Source organism: Apteryx mantelli, chromosome 14 (genome assembly GCF_036417845.1).
Source record: "Apteryx mantelli isolate bAptMan1 chromosome 14, bAptMan1.hap1, whole genome shotgun sequence".
NCBI lineage: Eukaryota > Metazoa > Chordata > Aves > Apterygiformes > Apterygidae > Apteryx > Apteryx mantelli.
Window position 1 is genome coordinate 2,864,625 of NC_089991.1, and position 16,013 is coordinate 2,880,637.

Sequence of the window (16,013 nt, forward strand, 5' to 3'; positions counted from 1 at the left end):
TTGCTTGCTCCCCCTCTCTCAATATAGATATTTGTAAGTGGCTGTTAGATTTTGAGAATAAGTCTGAGGATTTTTTTATTTGGAGGGGGAGCAGCAACACTTCTTTGTAAGAGTTTTAGTAGTAGTGAGTAGTGTGTGTATGTGTTTTTCTTTCCTTCCCCCCTTTATTTTACCTCCATAATATTGCAAATGCCTCTTGGTGAAAACATAGCCAGTGAAACTTTGTCGGTTGGTGCCTGTTATACAGAATGGAAGATGCAACTTCCTCTAATTTTTAGTGCCTGGGTACAGTGTGTAGGCATGTTTCTGTGTTGTGTGAGATACAGGTGGCTCCATTTGCACCCGAAGAGCATCTCGGGGCACATTTGGTGCACTAGCGCATTAGTCTTTTGGCCAGGAACCCAAAAACTCGTCAGCAGTCTCTGGAAGAAATCCTCATGTCTTTGGTCTGCCCTTGTTAGCAAACTAGTTTTAGAAAGCTGTAATTCTATATTAGACCAAGATGTCCTGATTGCCTGTTTGGGGGGGGGGGGGGGGCGGAAATCAAATATCCTTTGCAAGTATACCGTGTTGAAAAGTGAAAAGGTGGAGGTAGGCTCGGGGGGCAGTTTGGCTCACCAAACCGTGCATTCGCACGAGCAATCCCGAGTTACTGCTGCTCGCTTGCTCCATGCCATCCCGTAATTCTTTTCTCATTCAGACTGTTTACAATAAATAATCAATTGAAATGCAGCATGTTTTGAATGGTTAATTAGGAAATCAATAATTTTGGAACAGGATATTGGATTTATGAATTTGACAAATTTATTTGCTGTTAGACTATAAATTGCTTGCGTTTAAAGAGCCCTGTTTATAGCTTTTATGCTGTATTACTCAGCTTTCTCCTGTTCTTTGGTTATTCTTTCCTCTTTAACCATTTTTAGTTGATGATAAAAACTTTTGCTAACAGAAGCAGGTCCGTAGTGTTTTTTTTCGTTAGGGGCAGGCTCATGCGCCACCCTGAAGGGAGAAATCAAGATTGATGGTGGCAATAGCAGCGAAAGCCAGAGTAGGCGTCCAAGGAAAATGAGAAGAGGGAGGCTTCTCTCCATGGCTTGTTGCTTTTGCACTGTCCTGCTGCAGCATTTTTTTCATTCCGGGGCTCCTTTCCATCTGTTGGGTGTAAGGGTGCAGACCGCTCCAGCACTGCTCCTCAGCCTTGTCTCCCTCCGTGGGCGCCTGTGGGCGGGCTGGCCCGTGCCATCTCCTGCCTGTAGGACCTGAGCTTTCCTCTTGCACGTGCTGCTCTTTGACGTTGGGAGACTCTGTTGTATTTTACAGTGGGAGACATGACAGGTTTGGGGCTTCCAGAGGTCTTTCATGTGATGCTGGTTTAACTGTCCAGCGTTTGGGAGCAGGGGTTGCTCTCGCGCACGGCCCTGTTTTTCTGGGTGACACGAGAGCGCTGCTGCCCATTGCTTTGGTGCTCGATTGCTGTGTCCGTAAAACTGAGAGCAAAAGTCTGGCTCCTGTTGGACCTTGGGGCCTCTTCACCATGTGGGCCTTTTCCCAGTGCCTATGGGTAGAGTTTAGTATTTTGTGCATGTCATTTTTATTAACCGCTACTCCGAACTGGTTTCCGCTCTAGTTTCCTTGCCTCTCCCTGTCTTCCCGGCAGCGTGGCTCCATTAGCAGGCCTCAGCTGTTGTCCCAGCGCCTGGGATGCACGCGGTGCCAGGTTTTCGTCTCTGAGCACCATGTGTACCATCTTCAGAAAGCTCATGTACATATGTCTAGTGGAAAGAAGTCCAGGCTGCTGTCACTTCGGGGTTTGTGTGGCAAAACACAGCGACGCTGCCATTAGGACAAGCTTCTGCGAGAGGCAGTGATTTTCCTTTCCTTTTCTCGGCAGCTCCCATAAGGAGGTTTTAAGAAGGTGTTGCAGACGGCAGTGTGCGATCGCTGCCTGTGTTTTCCCGACTCTGTGGGAGGGCAGAAGTAGGTGGCTGTGCAGACCGTAACTTCTATTTTCTTGACTTCCTTTCACACACAGCTCTGAACCACAGTATAGCATTTTTGTAGGGGGGATTGTGTTAAGTATCTATTTGTTAGAAAAGGTCAGTAACAATAATGTGCATATTAGCACATTAAGGACTGGGTATTTTGGGAAATCAGATGCATTCATATTTTTATTCCAGATTGTGACTGGTTCTGAAAAACGATATTATTGTTTAAAGTGACATGTAAATAGTCCATTTTTGTATGACTCCTTATGAGAATTTCATGGATATTCAGGGTTTTTGTATCTGTGGCTACTGGGGCACGCAACTACTCAGAGCACGATGGAGGTATTTACATCTGCTTCTAAAAGTTTACAGTGTGGACATGTAGGTGAACATTACTATTCTGAACTTGGTTCCTTAACATATAATTTTTCAAGATACTGATGTGTTTTTAAGTTTCTCTCACAAAAATCCTAGCTGGATAGTGAGAGATTATTTTTCGCCAGTGGCTTGGACAATTTTAAAGCACTTTCAGCATCTTCATTACCACATCCAGCAAGTCATTCCTGCATCCGCTTTCACTTTGTTACAAAAACACCATGTCCATGGATTGCTGCTTAGTGAGCTCTGAAAGAAGGAACAATCAGTTTGGGTAATAAAAACGACATACAGGAGACGGAAGCTGTGATTTATTTGGGGAGATTGAGTAGAGCACCAAGCAGCACTTTAAAGGTCACTTGTCTCAAATAAAGCTTGTATCTCTCTCAAATTTAGAGAGAGATTGCACTGTTTCCGTACGTATAACCTGCATTAAATGTCTTTTACAATAACATATTGCGAAGTCCAGCGTGCACATCGCAAATGCCTGTGTGCTTTATAAGCAATGGAGATTAATGTGAACAGTGGCGGGAGGAATGCGTATCTGTCGTAACGCGATTACCAACTTTGTTAGAAGGGCTGATTTGGGAAGGGTGTTGGCGCTTCGAGTTGGTCTTCGCGTATTTATGAACGTTGCATACAGACAGAACTTCTTCTCTCCTGCTCCAGCAGTGTTTATCAAATTAGATATATAAAATAGCCTTTGTCACAAATATCTTTAAATTTAGCTAGATCAAAACTGTGCGTGGCAGTGTGTGTGCCATGTGCGGTGTTGCACTGTTTCTGAGCTAGAGTGAGTTCACTGGCGCTAGTTTTTGGTGTAGAGCCGGCACCTGCCCTTGTCCTCCTGAGCCTCTGGTTGCTCCACTCAGGTTGGTGGAGGTGGTCCCGGGGGAAGCGAGTGTCCCCCCCAGGACAGCGCGGGGCCGTGGGGTGCATGCAGCACGGGGTCAAGGTGCTGGTGGCCGTCGTGGGCCTGCCGAGCTGGGAAGGCCCTGGAGAACCGGCGCTGCCCTCGGTCCTGCCCGTTCTGTACCTGAAGCCATTGGAGCCGTTCTGAAAGCTTCTAAATCATGGTGGATCTCAATCAGGCTTCCCAGCGCCTAACTGTATTGCTGCAGTCAGTGCAAGACTTCTCCGTGGATGGAGGAAATGTGGCTGAAGCTCAATTCTGGGCCAGATGTTGGAATAGGAAGATTATGAAGATGGAGATGCTTGGAGGAGCTTGCAGCACTAGTGTGCTCCTGTTCAGCTGGTTGATTTGTTCCTTAATTTACTAATGCTTCTGTGTGGGGGGTTTGGTGATTTTATATTATTTTATTATTATTATTATTTTTGTTATGCTAACCTCTGGCATATCAGTGGCCGCGAGCAGCCCTGTCTGATACTTGCTAGCAGTTACCAGGTCGCTACTGGATTTCATCCTGCCCGGTGAGCACGCGGCTGCCCATGGTCCATGCGGGGCTTTGCGTCATGCCTTGTGAGCCATCGCGATATGGTGCATTTGCCGAAAAGCTGGCTAACTTTGGTGAAACACCAGGTGGCAGAGCACGGGTGTCACCCGGCAGCACGCGCAGCGAGGGAATGACCCTCATCAGCCCCACGGTCGGTGGTCACTGAGACATCGGTGGCTTAGCTAATGTCCAGGTCTTGAGACTTTAAGGAAGATAATGTAATGTGACCCTTTCTCCCATGTGCCCGTGAGAAGTAGTAAATTGAATTTTGATGGTATTTTTCTGTACATGGCACACAAAAATGCCCTGTAAGAAGTATTCGTTTGGATTTAAAAAGTGACTGTCTAGTGCTCTATACTAAAACTAAACCTCTACTTTCCTGCTCCACTTTTTATCCTTTTTGTTGCTGTTGTTTAAGAGGTCGCATCACCGTGGACGTCAGCTCGTCTCAGGTGCTGGCAGATGACAAGCGTGCCTTTTGGCCTGGATGCTGCGTTTTGTCAGCTGAGCGGTTTGACCTTCTTGCTGTTCTGGAATACTGAAAATAGATCTTCCAGTCTATAAAACTTTTCGGTGTCTAAACATAGTCTTCAAAGTGCAATGTTTCCTTTATATTTGGAGCAAGTTCACTGTTTTATATCTACCGTTCGGGTGGGGTTTATGGGAGTTTTGGAAAACTTTAGCAGTCTTTTAATTTTCTTTTCAAATTAAAAAATCTGCCTTTCCAAATACCTGTGAATAAAAAGATATTAACTTACAGGTCAGATATTTTATACTTTAATTTTTTATAAGTAAAACGTATATAAAATGGAATAATGTAGCTATTCTCATATTAAAAAGTAGGTTTAGAGTCTTTCATTTCCCGTAGTTACTTTGGAAGTGGCTGGGTTTGCTTGTTTTAGAGCCCATAGGATAGTCGTGTTCGAGTAAAGTATGCGATTGGGTATTACTGGTGTTGCAGCATCCCCCATGCTGCTCTTAACACTTTTGAAAATCAAAATTACGTTTAATGTGTCGGAGGGACTCTCAGCCTTATTTGGGGGCAGGAGGCACCGATAGCCCCACTTACGATTTCAGAAAATACGTGAGCAAGTGTTTAGTGTTTCTGTGCTCTTTGAAAAACGGCCATCAAAAGTGTGGTTCCAAGATCTGGTTTCCATTTCTCGTAAGTTAATATTTACAAAGTTGATGTCGGACTAATAACATTTGTACAATGCTATCTTTAAATTAGTAGGACTGAATACTTCATCTAGTGGTTGACACTTTTCTGGAGTTTTGCTTGTTTTGCAAAAGAACAAACCTCCTTTTCATTTTGATCATAACTTGGTGCTGTCATAGTGACTTGGGATTTTTTCTGCTGTGTCACAACAGTTTTTAAAGGAAAACTATGTAAAATAATAAAACGTTTTTTCCATGCAATTGAGTGTAAATTTAAACAATACTGGAAAAATACATGACAAAATAAACAGCTGAATTAGAGGCCCGGTTATTTTCTGGTATTCCATGTGGCTCTGATTCTTCAAAAGCATACTACTGATTTTTGCCTTTCTTCTTTTTTTTGGTAAAAAGGATGTGTTTATGAGCTTCAACCATACACTAAAACTTATTTATCTGTATACGTGTGCTCACTTATGGACAGGTATATAAAATAGAAGTACTGTAGTGCATACCAGAAATGCATAATATTCCTCCTGTGTACTCATTTTCTTAAAGGCAATTTAAAGCATATTATAGACCAAAGCTTTTGTTTAGATTACACTTTGTTTTGTTTTTGATTGGTGTTTTCTTAAGGTTATTCTTGAATTCAAGGCGCGAATTTTATTTGTAGATATGAATCCTATTTCTTGCTGGAACTAATGTTTTTTCCAGATTGTGAGCTATTTGGCTGCCACCATCTATGTGCCATTTTGTGCACTCTTGCTAGTGTTGGTGTATGCCGCTCGGCTGTAAAGAGCCGAGACCCTTGGTTTGGGTGCGTGCTAAGGACGCGTGCTTTTCTGTCGGTCGTATGTTATGAAATGCGGTTGGGCAAGCTTCATCTAATTTGACATTTCCTCAAGATACACATCGAGTTGTAGGTGGGTATTCCAATGCGTAACAATGGTTTTATGAATAACTTTGTCTTCAAATCAGTTTTATACGTAATGTTTCTTTTTCCTCCCTTTCCCCAAATCCATTTTATTTACAGCTTCCAGCTGATCTTACCAAGATGCATCTTACAGACAGTCCTCACCCTCAGGTGACTCATGTCCCTTCGAGCCAGTCTGGATGCAGCATCGCCAGTGATTCTGGGAGCAGCAGCCTCTCTGATATTTATCAGGTAAAATTGCATTTGTTTCTTTCTTTTTTTCTTTTTTCTTTTTTTTCTTCCTTCCCCCAGTTGGAAAACGCATTTTGCTGTTCCCAGTTGCCATGGGTAACATTCCGCATTGCTGTGGTGCCAGGTGTTTATCCGGAACAGTGAGGTCAAACTTCCCCTTCGTAAGTTTGTGGTTTGCTGCTGTCTGCCGGAGTTTTGTTGAGGTTTGTGTGCTTTTGTAGGGAACCTTTAAAACTGTTTCTGTAATGATACATGTGTGTTCTTCTGATGGCAATTTGTACTTTTTTTTTTTTTTTTTTCCTCCTTGCCACAGATTTCTTTAGCAATGGGTTAGGTGGGAGTGACCAGAACGTAGTGGTTAAAGGATTTGGAGGTTAAGATTAGTGTTAGTGTTTTGCTTCGTTATAGTCTTACTACAAACTAACAAATTGTCATTTGTATTGATTAAAAATACATTGTAATGAAAAATGAGTGGAATACAATACAGCATACAATAACATAAATGTACCCCTGGCAGATCTCTCTGTCGTTTGGCGTCAGACTTGCATATGGAAAGAATTTATTTCTCGTTTATTTAGTGCCATATTACGCACAGTGAAGACTTATTTTTGCTTTGCGACTTGTTTTTTTCCCTAGTCCTGATAATATTGAGAGTATCTTATTTCCATTAAATTTTGGCTGGAAGCAAGAAAATTGGTTTTAAACATTCTAAATACAAGCAGTGGCTGTTTAACCAAGACTGCCTCCTTGACGCTTCAGCATATGTCTCCGTGTTGTTTGGCTGATTTGCCACCTCCGGAGCTAGGAAGAAGTGAAACAACCTTGTTGTAAAGCTCCTCTTAGGGAGGCGTGCGTGCTCGCTCTTCACATCTTCATACGCAGGGAAGGGAGCTTTTGTTCTGAAATAGAACAAGTTTCATGAAATTCTCACACTTCAGTCAAATGCATTCCTTGACTGTTTGCTTTTATTGTTAATGAAATGTTCTGTTTGGAAAACAAAAGCGTGGTAATAACTGAACTTTCTGCAGTGATTGGCTGCAAAGATTCTGGTGTTGCTGCTTGTGAATAGAAGTTGAGTAAAATCCGGAGACAACTTACTAAGCATATAAATTCTTGATTTTCTGATCCTTAATCATCTGTAAAGGAACGAAAGCTGCCTGTCCAGGGTTGAAGTGCAGGGCAAATTTTGTGGTTTTGCTCTTTCTGGTTGAGGAAGGTGCTCGTCTTGGGCTTGTTTTGATCAGTACGCGTGCTGCTTTTCCACTTCTAAATTGGGATTTGATTCTAATATTGAGTATATAGCAACTGTTTAGTATCATGTAGGTGTAACTGGATTTTAGACACCTGTTCCCTTTCTTTGTGTATCGTCTGGGTGCCATTTCTGTATCAGAAACAGGTTAGTGATGCTTCTGATTTACAGCAAAGTATTGCTATTTAGTTTTAAAGATAAAGCATTAAAAACAAAAAAGCCTTTAGAACATTAACCATCTGTATGCATTGTTGTCCAGTTTAATATATTACCTTATGCCAATGTAGGTCTTGATTCTTTAGATTTGTTTGCTGCTGGAGAGATCTGGAATAACTTGCATCCCGGGGAGGGTCCTTTTAAAACGCTCCCTGAACACTCTGATTTCCGAGAGGCAGTGCTGGGAGACTCTCTGCACTATTGTGATTTTTTTTATTTTTTTTATTAGTTTTGTTGGCTCAGAAAATAATTAGTCAGCACCGCCAGAACTAGTCTGGGTATTGTTCCTTAACATCTTGTATATGGAAGCTGATAGACAGTTTTCTTTGAGCATCTTCTGCGTGGTTTGGAGAGGTTGCTCTAAGAGAAAAAGCGCTTAAAATATAGTATGGATAAAGAAAATATCATTCCAGTAATAAGTGAATGCCCCATCCTGTGTAGTTAATTAGCGTATTTGAAATGTTATGTGCCCACTCTCCAGAAAATGCCAAAAAAGCCTAGCTGTTAAACAAATAAGAATTATGTTAACAGAAGAAATAATGGAGTAGCAGATTAAACAATTGAGTGGCGCTATAAACAGTGGTGAAATGTGTTTTGTATACTTAGAGGAATTAATAATTTATTAGCATAAAAACGAGTGCGGACTTCCATTAACTGTGCGGAGGGAGGACTTTTCAGGTAGGAATCTCCTTTTCGGCGAGGCTAGCCCAGCCTGCCCTGCGTCCTGCAGGGCGTCCAGGCAGCCGGGAGCTTTGCTGGCCCTGCCGGCGGCCACGGTGATGTCTGGGGCAGGTGAGCCACTGCTCGTCTCGTGGGAAGTCTTCAAAGGTGGTGATATATTGCAGCAAGATAATGATGTTTTGAAGAGTCAAGCTTTTGATGAACTCTGTGGATGAAGAAACGGATGCAACAGGCATACCACTAAATAAATAAACAAAAAGCCCTGGTTTTTTTCCCCCTTTAATTTTTCAGTGTATTTTTCATGTCTAGCCCTTGTATGCTTAATGTGCAAATACTAACTTATGAAAAGATGCTGGGTTCTTTATGGGGCTTATTGCCTTAATTATAACAGTTACAAAGCTTTGGGAGAAGCCATTCATTGTTTGCCATCCAATTTTAAGTACATTGCTGTGGTTTAATAATGTCATGGCATAGTATTTCAGATAGCATTATGTGCAATGATGCATCAGTGTGGGCAAGTTTTGAAATCTGAAGGAATAAAAAGGGATGTTTTCCCCCAAACTCATAATTATATTAATAATATAGAGAAGCGCTCTGATAGTCAATAAGAGTATGCTTTAAGTATTAGTGCATTGGCTCAGTAGCAGAAAACGTTTTTGGTACCTTAAGATACAGCTTTTCATAAAGTATTTGGAAAATGATGCTTTGCTTTTGCAGTCAGCTTCATACCTATTGCATGCCAAATTCTGTAGCTGTATCATTAATGTTAGCAAAGGAAAAGTATTTTTGAATAATTTTATGATTAATGTAGTCTTGAAATGACTTTCTGAATTAATAGCATCTTAACATTTTTTTATGCAGTAAGTAGTGCAAATGTGATTTCAGAAATTAGAAAATATGATTAGAATGGTAGAATAAAAAATGAAACAATGTTTTTAATTCAAATTTGAAGAGTTTCTGTTCATCTGTATACGCTGTATTCATCAATAGTGTTGAAACGTGGTTTCAGTTGTTCCAGCTGCTTCACGGTCCAGGATGTTAAGCAGGAAATGACCGTAAAGCGTAAGGTGAGATCAGCAGAAAATGAGGACTGCCTTAAGCACTGCTGTGAACATATTATATTAAACCCTGACTTAATTGCACAAACCAGTGAAAACAAATGAATGAAGGTATCTTCTCCCTTCTCCCCCATCATTACTGCTGCCTGGTGGAGCTTTCAGTCTGTCTGTAGTAAAACTTCCAAACGTATGCATTGCAAATTCCAACTTGCCTGGAAAACTGCAGAGCAGTGACTTTTTTCTTTTTCTTTTTCTTTTTTTTTTTGTTAAATGATTTTTTTTTAAAATAAATACAATATGTATATTTTTAATTTAAAAACAATTTTTTAAATTTGCATGTGGTGGATTTTTTTTAGATTCTATCACAGTAGGTTGCTTGCAACCCATTTCTTAAAATATGCTTAGTTTCAGAACTATAGTGTTTAGACAGAAATAGGGGAAGCTATGTGGTTACATGTAATGGTTGAAATGAGGGATTATAACTTCTGCAAGCTGCCCCAGTGATGTGTAATAGGTATCTTCAGGGGAAAATAATTCAACAGGTATTACATAGAGAAAACACCTGTCTTTGCTCCTTCATAATTTAATGAATTAGCTGTCTGTGTCAACACATTGCAGTGCCTTTCTCTGCTGCTGTTCTCTTACAGATTGACAAATTCTCATTTTTCTTACCGGTTTAGTTTTGTCAGTGCTCTGCTTGATGTTTTTCTCTTTTTTTGTCGTCTTTCATTTATCACTTTGGTAGTAGATACTATTTGTGGGCAGCGACATTATTGCCCAGCAATAATTCCAATTGCGGTTAAGATTTTGGTACTAAAATGGATTATCTATAAAATATTCATCAGGGAGTGGACCTTACTAAAGATTTTTCTGTGAATTCTGAAAAAAGGTTTAGGCATTTTTCCCCCGATAGAATTGGCAGGAGGGAAGGAAAAATGCTCTTAATAGCAGGTCTCATCAGGAATCATGAGCACTAAAATACATGATCAAAATCATTTATCTCATGGAGTTATTAAAGAACAGAATTAACATGCCTAAGTCTCAATTATGCAATTCCTTATTTGGTCTGCAATAATTAAAATCTGTCTTTTTAGTTTTTTAAGGTATGTTATCACATAGTTTGTATTTTTGTACTTTATTGTCATACAATTTTTATAACTGTTAATGACCCGTGAGTTCTGCCTTAGTTCTTGTGCGCTGCAGGATCACAGCACTGTTTGGCGTTTGGGAATAGCTCCTGCTTTGCATAGCCGTAGTTGCATTGCCGTTGCAGTGTACGTGCTCGCTGCGCTCATTTGAAGCGTGAATACCTGTGGTCTGTCGCTCGCCTTGGGTACCTTGATATTCGTAAGAGACTGTTCGCTCAGTAGTAGCAGCTTTCAGGAGCAGCCTCTGTAGTGACTTGGAAATACATTTTGTCTCTCTAGAAACCAAATATACCTTTGGTGTTTAAAGGCTATATTATACAAAAAATTAATTGTAGCAAACTGACAGCTGAATTCTTTCCATGAGAAGCTGAGTTTGCCTTAAAAACAAAACAAAACAAAAAGCCCCACCAAAGCTACTCTGTTACCCATTGTAAATTGCAGGGTGCTTTACAGTGATTTCATTACTGTTTTTGAGTTTGGGTTTTCTGGAATTAGTCTAGCTTTGAATTAGAGAAAAAAAAAAAGTATCCTTTGCAACTAATTTATGCTTAGCTTAAATTTCTCATAATTGATCTAGTGTTGCTCAGTTGCTTCCAGGAGAGGAAGCAACGTGACAACCGAGGACCTTCTTGTGACTGACACAAGCCTGTAATTGTTTACACACCTCCTTGCTGGCTGAGAAGTCCTGTCAGATATGAAATAGGAACTTCTCATGAAGTGTATGTAGCTGATACTTTCTTCTGCCAATATGTGATTCTGACACATTTTATAGTGGAATACATATCATTATAATGAAAAACTTTAAATGGCTACGTTTAGGGCTTTGAGTTCCAAAGTGCAGGCCAGTCTGCAGGACATCTGCATGATCAAACTTTGGCAAACATGGCTTTTTTTGGTCTGGTTAAACATGTTAATTTGCATATCATATGATGCATATCATTTGATTCATTCATCATCAATGATCACTTGAGTCTGTTCCTGCTGCCTTGTTGATAGATACTTTTGCCTTCTAGACCCAATCCTGAAAATCCCTATTTGTGTAAGATCTGAGGATTGGAGCCTTTGGTTGCGTTTTGTAGACTAGCAGTTCGTGAATTTTTCCATTAAGGCTAATGTTGATGTTTGGTAACGGCAAGAGCCGGAGCATCGTGCCGGGGAGGAACAGGTACCGCCGCAGAGCGCTGGCCATCGGCATGCGCAGGGCAGAGCCCTCCTGCCTCCCCCGGCGCTGGCTGAGCTGCTGCTGTGCCGGGGCCTGTAGGCGCGTCGTCTCCGAAATGCGGTTTGAGGAGCATCTGTGAGTTCATAGCCAGTTGTGTGTGTGCTTGCAGATACCAACAGGGCCCGGTAAAAATGAGGGAATCTGCTCTTACTTTCTGCGGGAGCATATCAGCGTCACGGGGGCTGGAGAAGCGGTGTCTGGCAGGCGACGCAAATGCTCGGCACGGTGTTTTAGCTCGTTGCATTAGCTGATGGAGCTGATGGCTCCTGACGGTGGACCTCCAGGAGGGAAGCATCGCGTAGCCTTCGAGAGATGCGTGGAAGCCACTTTCCAGAAGCAGCGTGCTCCGCTGGGATGCAGCGTGCCCTTCCCTCCCGCTGCGGACGGGCCGTCGCCTGGCTGTCCTGCCCGGCCCCTTTGCAGGAGTCTTCGTGGAATCGGCTGTTTTATCCGGGCCCTGCTAGCAGACAGGAAAGCGCTTGTTTCCTGTGATCTCGTGCCCTTGAAGTAGCTTGAAAAGGAGGAAAAGAGAAGATTGGTTTATCATCCTGTGTAAGATGCACAGGGAAATTTTTTTTAAAAATCACTTTTCTGTAGAGCCTCTGTGCCTAAATTCTGTTATCTTTGCTTGAGGTTATCGAAGTGGGAATTAGTGCTGTACTCGGGCTCACTGTGCATGGAAAAGCTAGTATGAATTGTGGCTATTTAGATGAAGAAATGCTAGAAAAGTCCTTGAGTAAAATGCTGTACTGATCATGTGCTGCTGAGACTCTCCAAGCACAATTTGCACTTGGGCTTAATTCCAAAACTGTTAATATGAGCTACATAAGCCAGCGAAGTGATGTAATATGAAAAGGATTTAACCCTATATATGGTTACCCTCCTTTGAAGAAAATATTTGTTAAGTCGTTCAAGCCTTCTTTCTCAGATTTAATGGGTAATTATTAAAATGAAGACAAGCTGAGAGGTCCAAGGTTTTATTTAAAAACCAATATCTTTCTGTGCAGTGAAAGAAAGAAATGCTGCTTAATCTGTCAAAGTATTGAGAGTTGCATTAACAGGTCAACATGAAGTGTGTGGGAATATGGAGACAGCACAGTCTGTTGCGATTAAATCACTGAAAATCAGTGTTTTCGATGATGTAACTCTGTCCTCCAAACCAGTTACTAGTTTATGATCAGATCACTTAAAACGGTAGGCAAGATAAAAGCTTAATAAATTTCATTGAGTTAATGATCTAGTTTGAAACATTTCTTGCTTAAGAAGAGTGAAATAACTCTTCTGAATTTTATTTACTACTTAATATTCAACCATTGAAGTAGGTTCGCAGTGGTTATTTATTTGTACCTAATGGAGCCTGGACCTAGAACAGCTCTGGTCCAGGGCAGCGTTTTCTTGCAGTTCTTCCTCCAGTTGCACTCAAGAAGTATTTGGAAGTGAAACGCTACAGCTGCGTCAGGGAGTCGGTGTCAATGGCCAATGTTCGAACCTGCTGTGGGAGACAGTGCGGCTCTTCTGACACTTGCCCAAATGTCTGAAAATGAAGTGTAGGGACATATTTGTTGTCATCTCAGATTTGTGCCTCTAAAATTATACCAAACCTGACTGTGCGTCAGGATATATGGTGATACTAATGACATTTTTTGCAATAAAATTATGTAAGTTACTGTATAAAAAAAATTTGTGCACAACTTCACAATTTATGCCAATGCCAGTGGGAATTCATGTATAGAAAATTAGAATAGGTTTCTATTAATTCAGTGCAAAAATATAGTTGCTAGAAATACTACTGCATTAACATTTAATACTTTGTCATCATCTGTTCAAGTTGTTGTATTTGCTGCTGTTCATGTATTGCTTCGTCTGGCCTTGTATGGGTTTTTGTTATTCAGTAAAATGGATATTTTGGATGCTTAGTTGAAGGGATTATCTTTAACAGAATAAAAATTAAATAAACTTTAATAATGGATAATGAGAATAAATAAGAAAAGTACAGAGGTTTAGCCCTTGTTGCTGGAAGCAAGCACATGAGAACTGCCACAGTGACAAGCAAGTTAGAAAAATATTTGGTGATCGAGTGATGGAAATTTTACCATTGCCCATGTTTACTGTGCCTTTCTCAAACCCAGTCCCTTATTTGTGAGGTCTTGTGGACGTGTAGAGTGATGCATTAGTTAATCTTCAGTGCATCATGAGGGTTTGTCTTGTTTTGTTTTCTTTTAAAGCAAAAGCAAATATTGTAATTTTTTTCTTTTAAAAAGCATGCATTTTCCCATAATTGCCTTTACCCTACCCTGGCACATCTTGTTGTTCAATTCCAAAAAATGTAAGCCAAACAGAAAAATGTTTTGCATGCTGGCTTAAATTAAAAAGAAGTGATTAAGGAAATATTCTGTAGAAACTGAAAAATTGGAAGTACTTTTTTTTTCTTGCCTTCCATCTGTTTGGAAAGTTATTTTTAAGGAGTTAAATGATTTAAACTTTGCATGATTCTTGCGTGGTTGTTTTCTGTTGCCAGTGTTGCTTTCTCTTTCGTTGTTGCTTCATATGTCTTCTCAGCGTGATGTCTCTATTGCCATCTATTGATGACAGTGGAAATATTTCTACAGACATTGGGTAACCAATGTTGTTACTGAACTATATTATTTTTTGATTAATAATATTATTGACTCTTGAGAACTGTGAAAAACTGTTTCGTTCATATGAATTCACAAGAGAGACTAAATCCTATAAACTGAAAATTGGCCTATAGAGGGAAAAAATAGTAGTCCTCATCTCCTTTTTTCAGATGTATTTACTCAACCTGACATACCTGTAACATGGATTTTAATTCAGGCGTATAACAGTACTGAAATTAAAAGCAAGACCCAGTCCCTTTAATTTTAGTTACTCAGTCTGGTTATTTTTCCTCAGTGTCACACAGTTAATATTAATATTAATGGTATTATGTTGCTTCTAGTTCAGTAGGGCCGGGGTGGAGGGGAAAGGGAATGAGATATTTAAAAAAAAATAAAAATAGAGAACAAATGGTCCAATATGCTAATTTTGTTTTCAGAAGTCATGACCATAATTCATGTAGCATGGTGTTACTTTATGCCAATGGTGTATATTTATACCAGCCTTCCTTTAACTATGGACTTTAGTATAACCTTTTTTTTTTTTTAAGCTTATTTGTTAAGGGAGCATATTTAGCTATTATAATTTCTAATTTAAATCGTTGGTCACAGAATTTAATTTTTGTGGTATTAGCTACCTAAGATAAGACCATAAATCATGAAACTGGAGGCACTGAACTCTTTGTCTGATGGATGTCTTCTCTATAGGCTACAGAAAGTGAGATGGGAGATGTTGATTTAACAGGTCTTCCAGAAGCACCTGTAGACTCTGAAGATGAAGAAGAAGAAGAAGATGAAGATATTGACAGAACTTCGGATCCACTTCTAGGGCGAGATGTTGTACGAGAGTGCCTTGAGAAAGAGCCTGCAGATAAAACAGATGATGATATTGGTGAGGAAAAAAAAAAAAATCTTCATGTAAAACTGTATATGTAACACCAGTAAGAGAAGTGTATCTGAAATTTGTTCAATGCATAGTGTTAAATGTATATCCTCATAATTATGAATGATTGCTTCCAGAGAACATTTTGCTCTAGTGATATTGTTAATTGAATGATTTTCTTCCAATACCTGAGAGAAGTTTTGTTTGGAGAAACGAAATATTAAAAAAACAGCCTTTGAGACTCTTGAGATATTAAGTATTGCAAGTGATCCTATCTGTTGAGATAGGGATGGAATTAATAGCAAGGTAATTTTGACTGCCTGAAACTGTTGAATTTCTTATGGAGTATCAAAGAGAACATACTAATACTGCAGTTCAGGCATGCTAATTTTAAACTGCAAAAGATTTAAGATGAAAATAATTTACTGCAAAGTCTAACCAGAAATTGGCATTAGTTTAACGGTAAAATTTGGGTTATGCTGTACTTTTTCCTCTGATTACTTCTCTAAACATTGGGAAATCATTTCATGCTATTAACAAGCTTATAATTACCATATAGTAAGGATATTTTTAATTCTTCCAAATGTTTGAAGTTGAAGTGCTTTTGCACTTACCTAAATTGCTGCCGTAATAGTCAATCCCAGCACGATCAAGACGGTAGAGCTAAGTTCCCTTCGTTGATGATATCATGCCTACTGCACTCACTTAGCCACAGGCACTAATACCAATTGTGTTGCCACGGAGCAATTCCTTCTGTGAATTTAGCTAGGAGGTTTAATATACTTGTTGAGAATACGGTATATTGAA

At 40.1% G+C, this 16,013-nt stretch overlaps 1 protein-coding gene across 3 annotated transcripts in view; it reads left to right on the forward strand.

Moving 5' to 3' along the window:
* Positions 1-16,013, forward strand: part of RAPGEF6 (Rap guanine nucleotide exchange factor 6) — a 137,949-nt gene that overhangs the window by 79,817 nt on the left and 42,119 nt on the right. For all 3 annotated transcript variants that reach the window (XM_067305066.1, XM_067305067.1, XM_067305068.1), the window contains exons 8-9: positions 6,003-6,134; positions 15,032-15,215. In XM_067305066.1, the coding sequence (XP_067161167.1) occupies positions 6,003-6,134; positions 15,032-15,215 (316 nt within the window). The remainder of the gene's footprint in view (positions 1-6,002; positions 6,135-15,031; positions 15,216-16,013) is intronic.